General features: G+C 46.5%; 1 protein-coding gene across 1 annotated transcript in view; it reads right to left on the bottom strand.

The window, feature by feature from the left end:
- shank3a (SH3 and multiple ankyrin repeat domains 3a) overlaps positions 1-14,018 on the bottom strand; it is a 262,588-nt gene that overhangs the window by 155,210 nt on the left and 93,360 nt on the right. The window contains exons 5-6 of the mRNA XM_061251833.1: positions 6,691-6,799; positions 2,740-2,891 (exon numbers count right to left, since the gene is read on the bottom strand). Of these exons, the coding sequence (XP_061107817.1) occupies positions 2,740-2,891; positions 6,691-6,799 (261 nt within the window). The remainder of the gene's footprint in view (positions 1-2,739; positions 2,892-6,690; positions 6,800-14,018) is intronic.

Genomic DNA, 14,018 nt, shown 5'->3' with positions numbered 1-14,018 from the left:
CGAGAGAGGAGATGAAACACTACATTACCCATCATCCTCAATCCAACCGCCCAGGTCTAACAGCATCTTCATGAGAGAGGAGACGAAACACTATAATTGCTAAACCACAATGCTGTTTCATAAGTTTTTAAAAATATATATGAAAAAGCCTTTCTTAAAAGCTCAACTTTTGGGCATACAGTGCATCCGGAAAGTATTCACAGTGCTTCACTTTTCCCACATTTTGTTATTTTACAGCCTTATTCCAAAATGGAATAAATTCATTTTTTTCCTCAAAATTTTACACACAACACCCCATAATGACAACATGAAAGAAGTTTTGCAAATTTATTAAAAATAAAAAACTAAGAAATCACATGTACATAAGTATTCACAGCCTTTGCTCAATACTTTGTTTATGCACCTTTGGCAGCAATTACAGCCTCAAGTCTTTTTGAATATGATGCCACAAGCTTGGCACACCTATCTTCGGGCAGTTTCGCCCATTCCTCTTTGCAGCACTTCTCAAGCTCTATCAAGTTGGATGGGGAGCGTCGGTGCACAGCCATTTTCAGATCTTTCCAGAGATGTTCAATCGGATTCAAGTCTGGGCTCTGGCTGGGCCACTCAAGGACATTCACAGAGTTGTCCTGAAGCCACTCCTTTGATATCTTGGCTGTGTGCTTAGGGTCGTTGTCCTGCTGAAAGATCCGTCATCCCACTCTGAGGTCAAGAGCGCTCTGGAGCAGGTTTTCATTCAGGATGTCTCTGTACATTGCTGCATTCATCTTTCCCTCAATTCTGACTACTCTCCCAGTTCCTGCTGCTGAAAAACATCCCCACAGCATGATGCTGCCACCACCATGCTTCACTGTAGGGATGGTATTGGCCAGGTGATGAGCGGTGCCTGGTTTCCTCCAAACATGACGCCTTGCATTCAAAGAGTTCAATCTTTGTCTCATCAGACCAGAGAATTTTGTTTCTCATGGTCTGAGAGTCCTTCAGGTGCCTTTTGGCAAACTCCAGGCGGGCTGCCATGTGCCTTTTACTAAGGAGTGGCTTCCGTCTGGCCACTCTACCATACAGGCCTGATTGGTGGATTGCTGCAGAGATGGTTGTCCTTCTCGAAGGTTCTCCTCTCTCCACAGAGGAACGCTGGAGCTCTGACAGAGTGACCATCGGGTTCTCGGTCACCTCCCTGACTAAGGCCCTTCTCCCCCGATTGCTCAGTTTAGACGGGCGGCCAGCTCTAGGAAGAGTCCTGGTGGTTCCGAACTTCTTCCATTTACGGATGATGGAGGCCACTGTGCTCATTGGGACCTTCAAAGCAGCAGAAATTTTTCTGTATCCTTCCCCAGATTTGTGCCTCGAGACAATACTGTCTCTGAGGTCTACAACCAATTCCTTTGACTTCATGCTTGGTTTGTGCTCCCACATGCACTGTCAACTGTGGGACCTTATATAGACAGGTGTGTGCCTTTCCAAATCATGTCCAATCAACTGAATTTACCACAAGTGGACTCCAATTAAGCTGTAGAAACATCTCAAGGTTGATCAGTGGAAACAGAATGCACCTGAGCTCAATTTTGAGCTTCATGGCAAAGGCTGTGAATACTTATGTACATGTGATTTCTTTGTTTTTTATTTTTAATAAATTTGCAAAAATCTCATTGTCATTATGGGGTATTGTGTGTAGAATTTGGAGGAAAAAAATGAATTTAATCAATTTTGGAATAAGGCTGAAACATAACAAAATGTGGAAAAAGTGAAGCGCTGTGAATACTTTCCGGATGCACTGTAGATACAAGGTTTGTGCGTGACAAAGACTGGTTGTATAAAAATGTGAAATGCTGGGGTTCTGTATGTGGAGGCAAATATTTGATGATGGACACTTGATCTAGGTTATGAATTCAAATAAGAACCTGTGCTGCGATTGTCAAGCTGATAAATCTAAGGAGACTCGGATTATGCAAAACGCAGCGCCAGAAATTGTCTTTTCATCAACACATTCAGTGATATTTCTCTATAGGCATAATCTAATCAAACAGGCCCTTAAACTAATCAACTCATATTGTCTGCCCATGCTCTTACTGCATACTTAGATACTCTAGAACAAACGGCTACACGTTAGCATAATCTGCGCATTATACAGAGTCTTAATAAAATGCCATTATTTGTATGAAAATGTCTTTATGTTGGTTAACATTGTTTTGCAGTTACGTTTGTGTCAGCTGTATAGCTGTGTTTGCCCCTGTACCTGTGTCTGCTGTATTGGACCATTAGGTGACTCACTGTGTGCGGATTCTGTGCACATTCAACTGAACACGAGGAATGACAAAAACAACATGCTCCTACGGCTGAAAGTGGGACGAGTCTGAATCATCCGCCTGCTTCTGCTGTGTGTGTGTGTGTGCGTCTATAAGTGTGTGTGTATGTGTTTGTGTGTGTGTGCGTGTATAAGTGTGTGTGTATGTGTGTGTGTGTGTGTGTGTGCATAAGTGTGTGTGTGTGTGTGTATGTGTGTGTGTATAAATGTGTGTGTGTGTATGTGTGTGTGTGTGTGTGTGTGTGTGTGTGTGTAACACTCACGATGAGGGCGGTGTGGTTCTTGGTCCTGACGGCTCTGAGCAGGGCTGTTATCCCGTCCCTGTGTGCGTGTGTGTGTGTTTGTGTGTGTGTATAAATGTGTGTGTGTGTGTATGTGTGTGTGTGTGTGTGTGTGTGTGTGTGTGTGTGTGTGTGTGTGTGTGTAACACTCACGATGAGGGCGGTGTGGTTCTTGGTCCTGACGGCTCTGTGCAGGGCTGTTATCCCGTCTCTGGTCCTGAAGTCCAGATGGGCTCCGCCACTCCTCAGCACCTTGATCAGCTCTGCACAGCCCTCCATCTGAGAGGCTAGGGTCAGCGGGCATTCTGTACACACACACACACACACACACACACGTGAACATACACGCACACATACACACACACACACGCACACGCACACACACACATTCAGACACACACACACACGCGTGCGCGCATTCGGACACACACACAAAGAGACACAGAAGAAAAAGTATCATTGCCTCCACACTTTTACACAAGCAGGGAGATAACCGGTCACAGCTAGCTAGACTGAGCCTCCATTCTACCAGAGATGCAAGCACAACTGGAGCGACTGCACAGAGGGCGGGAGGTGGGGCTATCCCAGAATGCACTGAACCGACATCCTCACTAAAGGGACACAGTCACAGACATTACACCGATGGAGGCGTGTGAGCAGAAATAGTACCAGGCTGTAACCCTGCCTCTCCCGGAGCACTAAAGGCTAAAGAACCACAGCGCTAACGGCTGCACATCCACAGCACTAACGACTACACATCTGCAGCGCTAACGGTTACACATCTGCAGCGCTAACAGTTACACATCCACAGCGCTAACAGCTACACAACCACATCGCTAATGGCTACACATCCATAGCGCTAATGGTTACACAACCACATTGCTAATGGCTACACAACCACATCGCTAATGGCTACACAACCACATCACTAATGACTACACAACCACATCACTAATGGCTACACATCCACATCGCGGTTACACAACTCCATCGCTAACGGAAAACACAACCAAAATGTGAAGCTATGTGTGACCATCCCAATATCAGCGTGCTGTGAGGGTGGCTTCGTTTCTTTGCCCTGAGTAGCTCAAAGGCAAAGGTTTAGAACATCCTGGAGACTACAAAGCACATCCACAGACAAGTACTAACTCCCAGGCCTCACCCCCTTAACTGAGGCAGCACCCAGGACCTGTAGATATTTTATAAGGACTCCCCGACTTTCAAATGCAAGACTATGGGCTGTATTGAACCAACACAGGTCTTTAAATTTGACTTACAGTACAAGTAAATGCAAGCCTTGTGTCTTTCCTCACAGACTCACCAGATGTGGAAAAAAAACTAAATTGCCTCCGAAACGACATCCGAAAGTACATTCAATCAAGTTGAAATAAGAATCTTCTCTTGACAGCAATATTGGGCGCCTATGTTTGCTTCTCAAAGAAGATTTGAATGAGCAGCCATTACTATGGCATTTAGCAGCCATATTTATACTGGAATGTGCGAACAAGCTCGACTCCACACCCTGATATTTTCAGCCCTCCAGTTCGTGTCTTGATCTCTTGCGTTGGGTCTGCTGCCGGAGATGCCTCTTACACATCAATCACTGCAACAGCCCATGGGGCTTCCTTGTTCTGTTAAAACCCACTTTCCACCAATTTACTCCCTGTAAACTGACAAGCATTTGGCTAGTGTAGACGTGGCTCGCAATTATACCTTCTGTGCAAAGTGTGGATACGAGCTTTCTGTTGGTTTGCTGGTAATTCAGAAATCTGGGTCAAATCTATTACTGACAGCTGTGACAACACAACTAATACCTGTTTTCAGCTCTGGTCTAATCGTCTCTGCGGAACACTGCTCAAAGTAGCGTAAATCAACATACAGTACATGTAAATAGGGGTGATAAGAGAGCCAGGTATCTGAAAGCGGGAAGGTGTGATTTTATGGATGAGAATACAGTAATACAGGGCAGGGGGAGCAAGAATCAGCAAATCTTTGAACGCTTTTCTGGCTCACTTAACTGTGCAGATGCTCAGCCATTAACTGTGCAGATGCTCAGCCATCCAAATGATTCTGTTTCCCAACCGTGACCGAATTCTCACTCTGCGGATTTAAACCGCCGAGGCTATCTCCAAACCCTCTTTCTGTCCGTGCTAAGGCTTTAACGCCATTGTAGCGCAATTGAAAGCACCAGACGAATCAGACGAAGAGCCAAATTAATCTCTTAATCTGACGATGGAGATTTGGGCGTACTTATCACCAAAAGCCAGTCCTGGCCCAGTGTTTCAGGTAGAAATGTGGCGAGGAGATTAACCCGGCAGCCGGAAGGTTGCAGGTTTGAGTCCCAGACGAGGCACTGCTGTTGCACACTCGATAAAGAGGCTTAAACTGAATTTCTGTAGTAAAATACCCAGCTGTATAAACGAATGACTAGATTATGTAAATCAGTCCATTGGTCCGCTAAGCGGACTGCATTGTCTGAAATTATTGCCAAAATGAAGAACTTATTGTAAAAATAAACAAACACAAATCAGCAACATCATAAGTTAGCGAATAACTGACAAAAACTGCCTGCTCTGTCTCCAACCTGGTCAATCCTGTCTATGTACTGCCATGGCACTATCAGTATTTAACACAGTGAATCACAGAGGCCGATGCCATTCACTGTATTCAGAGGAGACCTCCTCGTCAGTTACACCCACTATCCATTCCCCTGGGAACGGGGCTGAGGTTAATGGGATGTAACAGGGCTAAGAGCTCCAATTCCCTTCCCACGCCCAGCGCTGTCATCTCTCAGTGACATCACTAGTCCTGAGAACCCACTCTCCTGACACAGATCCCGCCCAATCCAGTCAGCTATATTCACCAGGAGGAATCCATTTTGGGCAGCACGTATGTCCCGTTCCACCTCATGGGGATCAGGCTGGAGATCTCAGTGAACGCAGAGGAAATGAAGTCATACGTATCGCGTATGAGTGCGTGGGAGACTTGTATGCCATTTAAAGTTTGGTGTAAGACTTCGTTCGCGGCAGCTTGTAGCCTAGCGGCTAAGGTACATGGCTGGGACGTGGAAGGTTGGTGGTTCGAGCCCCAGTGTAGCCATGATAAAATCCACACAGCTGTTGGGCCCTTCAGCAAGGCCCTTATTATTATTCCCTTCTTAGTCTAATCAACTGTAAGTCACTTTGGATAAGAGCAACTCCTCTGATTGCCCAAATGCTCACAGTTAGCTGCATGAGCAGCGCATTCCTCGGTTGCAAGGACTACAGGAGTTTGTCTGATCGCTGAGCAAGGAGCAGCAGTTGGCTGAATGGATTTTGAAGGGCGAGCGAGCGAGCTAGTCGCCTGCTCCCAAATTTGTGGAGGATGTTGTGAAGGAGAACTACCACCCTGAGAACAGAAACGGCACGTCCGACGGGAGCCTTCAGGATGCAGTGATCCAAACGGGACAGTGTTCCACAGCGCTCTCATCCCGTAGGACCCCAGAGACAGGGGACACTGCTGATTTTTTGGTTCTGAGGGTCGCTCTTCGCCGTTTCCACCCCGTGCCCTTACATGGTGACGTGAACCAGGCCTCCCCAAACCACTCCACAGTGAACACGCAGGGCAGCGTTGACCGTGCAGCAAGGGAGCTTTCAAACCCATTTGTGCATTTATATTGCCCTCTGTGTCACTTACATGCCAATAAACTAAAGACTATTTCCTTATCGTGCTAGGACAAGGATAACATAACATCAAATTATCACTTTAATCTTTAATCACATCTCTTTCCTGTGAAAGTGGACGGACGATACAGGAAGGGTAAATGTCCAGTACTTCTGAGGGAACCGCCATGTCAGTCAGTTAAAGATCGGATGAGAGGACAGGTCTCAAGGGCTGCTTCCCCTCGCCTGCCAGAACCAGTGAGAAGCAGCTGCCTACAGCGCAACACAGAGCTACTGCTAGGTCCAGTGTGTTTGATCCAATACAGAAAGAGAGCGAGGGAGAGGAAGATCAAGGGAGGGAGAGAGAAAAAGACACGAGAGAGGGAGAACTGTCAGCAGAGAACACAACACAAGTCAAGATCATTCCAACAAGCTTCCCGCTCCCGGATATGGGGCCCCTTACCTCCCGTGTCGGGATCATGAAAATTGGGATCGAGACCCTTCTCCAGCGCCTTCGCCACTTTCTCAACGTTCCTCTGCTGGACATGCTCCATGAGCTTCTTCAGGTTCGCCTGAGGGACAGAGAGAGAGAGAGAGAGAGGGAGAGAGAGAGAGAGAGGGAGGGAGAGAGAGAAAGAGAGAGAGAGGGAGAGAGAGAGAGAGAGAGAGGAGAGAGAGAACACAGCGCGTAAATGTGAATGTACCAATCAATAATTCAGGAAGAGTTGGTGCCATGCTACTCGAATCATATACAGAACTTAAACACGGGAGATGGATGAAAAAAGGGAGGCTGACAAACCACGTGGTCCACAATGCATTAGTGCCAACAGTATCTGGCAGTAGCATTGCAGTTCTCCTGTACAAGGACTGTGCAACCCAACCAGTGCAGCGAAGTGAATCCCAACATTTCAAAGGACGTACAAGCTTGTCTTCCTGCTCTAATGTTAAAAAAGGACACAGCCGTCATGAAACAGGCATACAGTTAAGAGGAGGCTTTCTAAATCGGGAGAAAAATAAACAAATCTGTGAGTGCAGGGATTTGAAATGAATGTTACACCCATTAGAAAAATATGCGGTATTGCGCACGCGCGCTGAGATATGAATGGGAATCCGAGAGGGGCGATAACACAGAGGCTGATTCTGCTCTTTCGCGAATATTAAAGTCCGCTGCAAACAGCCCATCTGATGAAATCAAGACTCAACAGAACTCGCTTTCTGGGTCCCGGTTTGATCAGTCAACATCAATTTCATGCCTGCACCCAAACAATGGAAAACATCTCAACTTCACAAGGAATATTACTTTAAGATTTGCTTTGTATTGTTAGTGTTCATGGCCACAGTTTTAACACTCAAATAAGAAATACTTTCATCCTTTACATCCAGACAATCATTAATGTCTCGAGAAGAATCGGTCAGGGAAAATGTCACAGTAATAGACTTGAAACCAAGAGCTCTACCATAGGAGAGATATTGAAGGACACGCTAACCAAAATGTTCAAATACAGACAATTCTATGTACTGAGGCCCATCTCCATCAAGTGTGATTGTGGGTGGATGTGTCCCTTTATATCACAGACATGATGGGATGGAGATTACCGACAGTACTTTACATTATTTTACACAGAATAATGCGTAAGGTGACTTTATCCACAGCAACCTATACAGGTTACACTTTTCATACTGTCCATTTATACAGCCAGATACTGCATCTACAGATAGAAATCAGGTAAAGAACCTAGACCAGCCGTACAACAGCAGTGTCACCCTGGGATTCAAGCGCTTATCTTCCGTGTTAAGTGCAGGACCTTTAGCGTTACTCCACACTGCTGCCCTCTGGAGCGGGGATATTAAAATCAGCGTTGAGATAAGAGGCCTGTCTCCTGAAGAGCCGGTCAGACCTGAACGGCCGTAAATCCCGACGGAGGAGAGCAGAGACCTCTCGGAGTCAGGCGCTCTGGATGAGAACAGACCTGGGAACCAAACAGCGTTTATTTTCGATTTATCTTCGATTGAAATGCATTTTTATTTTCTGCATTTGGTTAACCTTGCCTGTTGTATCGGAATAGATGAAGTGATCCCAGAAGTGTAAACCCCACCCATCTGCTCCTCCCTGCAGCTCCTCAAATGCACCAGGCAAGATCAATTCATCACAGAAAAGTATTTGAATCAAGAACAAGTACAATTTGAACCCAGGTCTGGATAAGAATATCTACTAAATGCATTTAATGTCATGCAATGCAATCAACAAGGACTGGATGGAGTGAAAAGACGCAGTAACAAGTGGTGTGCATCTTGGAGGAGGACATGCCCTCTCTGACATGGACGCACGACATTGCAGTAATCGCATCCGGCCTGCAGAAGACATTAGAAGTCTCAATCCAGGAGAAAAACAACAGAAAACAGACCCGTTGGGGCCGTGCAGAAGCAGAGAGGCGCACACACATCAGCCGCAGTAGCAGCGCAGGGCGAGGGCTGGAGCGCGTTATGTAACCCCCGCAGATCCCTCTGTGGGCTGCGCTGAGTGGGCGTCCGTCGGTACGCGCAGGAGAAGCTCGGGCGCCCACACGCTCACAGCCCTCGCGCTCCAGCTGGCGAGGGCATTTCCACGGCCGCCCGACGCAGCTGCGCCACGCAACGTGATGCCGGGCTTTTAACACCGCGCGGAGCCTGCCCAGACCGCCTTAAACACCGCTTTACTGTCCTCCTACAGACACCGTCAAGTCACACCCCGCCTCACCTGTCATAGAGATCTGCACCCATGCACTGCAAGCAATGGCATGGATACTGGCTTTGCAACATCTAACTCTACATGCACAATTTGCATGTGCGTGTCAGTTAAAAGCACTAATATTTACAGTGAGATTACTGCAGTGGCTGTATTACTGGTGTTATAACATTACTACTGTAGCCATCAGAACCCCCAACCCTACTGCTACTGTTATAGAAAGAGCCTTTATTTATAGCGAGGCACTGTGGTAATAAGGCTAGTAATGGCTAACTTAGCAATTATCCACATTCAGAATTATTTGGAAAATAAACAGGTCAGGTTTTTTTTCTTGCGTAACACCCAGTTGGTATAGTAAAAGAGATCCGTGTCTTTTTATATTCTTCTGTTTCCATAGTACAGGAGTTACATAACTTATATGCGCACACACACATACGCGCGCTCGCACACACAGATGTGAGAAACCTTGTCGGATCCCGAGCGCGGCACGAGAGACGCAGAAAAGCACAAAGCACTCACCATGTGCGCCGTTATTCCATCGCCCGGTCCCCGAAGCGCTCCTCTTTCGTCCCCGCGTTCACCCCCGTTTCCCCGCCGAACGCGGCCGCGGCGGTCACCATCCAGGAGCCGGATCGCACGCGTTCGCGCTCACGCTCGCCCCGATCTCCCCCTCGCGCCAGACCCCGGACCGAACGGCAGAGACTCATCCGAGCGCTCGCTCCCTCGCTCTCGATCCTGCCAAGCCGTTGTTATGGCGATGGGATACAAAGGGAGGAAAGCTGCCCGCCGGTCTGTGTGTAGGAAGAGCGTCGAGGAAGCAGGTGGGATAAAGAGCCGGGAGAGACAACGGGATTCACCGCGACGAGATCCTCAGCGACCCGCCCGCGCGTTCAAAACCCTCTCTTTCTTTTCTCTCGTTCTCTCTCGCTCCACGGTGATCAAAGTTAAGGCATCTGAAAAAGGGGCTTTTGATTTTCGTTTCGCAGTGACAGCAGCACTTTGGGCTTTTCAGTGACAACAATGACTTTCTGCACCTGGGGTTACTAACATAAGGTTCACTGGGGGCAGAACTTTGAGAATTACCGTAAATACAAGGGACACAGCTAGCAATATAGGGTTTACACCGACAACTAAGGCGTACCCCATGGGAGAGTTCTGTATCATACCTACTCTGTGTGACTGTTTGCTGTGAAAGCAGTGGGTCAATTTGCTGTCTAAACCAGTGGCTTCCAAACCTGAGTCTCAGATGCTCAGGAGACTTTAAAACTGGGTCACCAGAATGGCTTTTAAAAAATAAATCTGCACATGATATGCAACTCTTTGTATAGCTAAATACTAAATAAATGTGTGTATCTTTTTCCCTTATAGTGTACATGCGATCGGTAAACCTCACAGGTAACACATTAACCCATAAGGCTGAGATCACACAGGCTTTGTACACTTGAAAACGTGAGGCGCACTAACTGTAACCGTCTTGAATGCAGGAAACCGACTCTGTGAAAAGCGCTAGAGGCATCTTTTCTGCTGTTGCCAGGCAACCATACTCCACTCCTGTCACTCACTCGGCTGATGACATCATTAACGTTGCTAATGGCATTAGCAAAGAAATTTCACCGGGAAGTTTGGCTTGTTATTCATTTTTTTTAAATGACGAATGTACGGAGAGCACTTGCCTTTTTGAGAGTCGCGATTTGTGAAATAGTGCAACTGTGGGTGGACCAAAACTGGAACAACCTCCATCTTCTTTCATTTCAAGGGAAACATAACGGCAAAATCAAGGCCCAGCAGCTGCAATCCACTCTAGCTTCTGTACGAGCTGCTCTTTCACATTTTGGGCAGAATAGCCCGGCACTTCCTTCTCATTAAGTAATGGTATAATTCAGTATTTTCAAGGCTTGACTTGCATGCACATACAATTACATGTACTGTATTGTTGTTATGTAGGTCACATTAAAAATCGACAAAAAAATATGGGTCTAAACACATCCCAGCCCTGCCTGTTACTGCAGTGTCATTCGACATTACCCACACACTGTACAACAACGCCTGTCCATCAACTGCATGCACAACAGCTCCAATTAAAGAAATACAATACAATTAAGAGTGACAGACGTGGCAGGACACCGTCAGCTCTGCACACAGAGCCCATCGCCACGTTCAAGCCCTAATGCGTTTGAACAGCGACAGCACGGCTGTAATATGATTTCCAGGCTCACGCTGGATCACGCTGTACTAAGTATGGAGAAGACCCGTAGCATCACTCTCTTCAGACGCTAATCTAACGGTGAATGGCATCACTGTGTCCTGGGGGCAGCTTTAGATTAGTCAAGCCTCAGCTCAGCGTTTAGCGCAGATGAAAAGGTAGTGAGACTCGCACCGACTGAGAGAACTGGACTAACACCATGGTCACGGCCTCAAACTTATGCCACTTCTGTTATTTATATACATACTGATTGCATGAGCTGTACCATTACCATTCGCTGCCATTACTATTACTACTACTGCCACGGCTACTACTACTACTACTGTTACTATTGCAATCTCTAATACTGCTGCTACTACTACAACTGCTGCAACTACTGCTGCTTCTACTACTGCTACTATGACTGCAACCTCTAATACAGCTCCTACTACTATTACGACTGTGACTACAACTAATGTTACTACTACTGCAACTAGTCCTGCTACTCCTGCTGTGACTGTACCACTAATAATCATAATAGTAGTACTAGTAGTAGTCCTGGCTGAAAAAAACAGCCCAAGCTAGGTCTTGACATAGCTGGTAACTAGTTGACCAGTTAGACCAGCTCCATACTCAACATGGTTTCACCAGCTCAAGCTAGTTTTTGAAAGAGCTGGTAGCTCGTATTTCAAGCTCGTCATAGCTGGATTTTACACTGGGGGTAGTAGTAGTAGTAGCAGTAGCATTAGTATATCACCTAATCCAAAGTGAAGCTGGAGTAACCTTGTCGTTATCACCACCAATGCACATCAATGATGTGCACTGTATCACCCCCAATATATTTTCAAATGAATTAATAGCTAGACCAGCTAGCACGCTTGTGAGTCTTAACATTTGACTAGGCAAGCCTACGTGGTCCAGCAGCTTGTCTTGACCCTGCTGAAAAATGCAGCTATGCCAGCTTCAAAGCTGTGCTGGTCAAACTGGTCATAAGCTGGTCTGGCTGGGTATGAGCTGGTCAACCAGCCACCAGCTGTTTCAAAGACCTAACTTGAGCTGGTCAACCAATGTCAAGCTGGGAGTTTGTCTGAACTGGTCAACCAGCCAAACCATGTCGAGCTAGGCGCTAGTCTGAACTGGTCAACCAGTTAGCAGCAGTTTCAAAACCTACAGCTATGACACTGACCACTGTAAAAAGGACCACTGTTTTAAGAGAAGGCCTGCCAATCTATTCTATAATGACTCTGAAGAGCCATGCCCTTATATAACTTGCGCACAGCAAAGAAAACAAAACCAAAGATGAAAAAAAACTGCAAGCAATAAAGTCCTTGAAAAAAAGGCTCCAACAGAATGCACCTCCTGCATATATTGTTACCTGTGGTGGGTGAAAACTGCAGCGAGAGAGAACCTGAATGCTGGCAGTATTTCATTGGCCTCTCTCTGTAGCAGAAGGCCGTATTGTTGGAGGTGTAAACAGAGTCTAACAGCCAAGAGTGCAGGAGAAAAGAGACTGCATGTAACGGATGCTCTCTCGCTGTGTCCTGAGCTGCATGATTGCCTGGAGTGGATGGAAGCCCAACGCGAAATGATCTCTGAATGCCTGTTTACGGCATTTAAACCCCACTGCATTGTTCCGTGCCGGTTAAACTGGGTATGGTCCAAAATGGCGTCCACTGAGTTTTTATTACCTGGAACAGAGTGTGTTTTAGAAAGCAATTTATATGCGTGGCGATTATCATTGTCAAAACCCGTCCATGCATGCATGCATGTATTTTGTAGCGCAGGCTAATTATCATACAGATCGGTTTTAAATTGAGGATGCAGGGATAGGGCTAGCGGGTAAAGGGCTTGTTATGACACGCTTGTTTATTGGACATACTAAGGCCATGTGTCGTTGGGGCACTACATTTCAAGACCTTTGGTCACAGTTTTACCACTATGCATGTCACCCTAGGACCAGTCATATAAACACAAATGGAAAAATGGTTGACATTTATATAGCACTGCACAATCGATGCTTTTCATTCACCCATTCACACAAACACTCACACACTAACGGCAATTGGCTGCCATGCAAGGCACCGACCAGCTCGTCCGGAGCATTTGGGGGTGAGGTGTCTTGCTCAGGGGCACTTCGACAGGTATCGAACCGGCAACCCTCCGACTGCCAGACAACTGCTCTTACAGTGCATCCGGAAAGTATTCACAGCGCTTCACTTTTCCCACGTTTTATGTTACAGCCTTATTCCAAAATTGAATAAATTCATTTTTTTCCTCAAAATTCTACACACAACACCTCATAATGACAACATGAAATTTTTTATTTTTTTATTTTTGCAAATTTATTAAAAATAAAAAACTAAGAAATCACATGTACATAAGTATTCACAGCCTTTGCTCAATACTTTGTTGATGCACCTTTGGCAGCAATTACAGCCTCAAGTCTTTTTGAATATGATGCCACAAGCTTGGTACACCTATCTTTGGGCAGTTTCGCCCATTCCTCTTTGCAGCACCTCTCAAGCTCCATCAGGTTGGATGGGGAGCGTCGGTGAACAGCCATTTTCAGATCTCTCCAGAGATGTTCAATCGGATTCAAGTCTGGACTCTGGCTGGGCCACTCAAGGACATTCAAAGAGTTGTCTTGAAGCCACTCCTTTGATATCTTGGCTGTGTGCTTAGGGTCGTTGTCCTGCTGAAAGATGAACCGTCGCCCCAGTCTGAGGTCAAGAGCGCTCTGGAGCAGGTTTTCATTCAGGATGTCTCCGTACATAGGGCGGCACGGATGGTGCAGTGGGTAGCACTGCCACCTCATAGCAAGGAGGTCCTGGGTTCGAATCCCCGTCAGCCGGGGCCGGTTTCCTCCGGGTACTCTGGTTTCCTC

The sequence above is a fragment of the Conger conger genome, chromosome 8 (genome assembly GCF_963514075.1).
Source record: "Conger conger chromosome 8, fConCon1.1, whole genome shotgun sequence".
NCBI lineage: Eukaryota > Metazoa > Chordata > Actinopteri > Anguilliformes > Congridae > Conger > Conger conger.
This window is presented reverse-complemented; position numbering and strand designations above follow the sequence as displayed.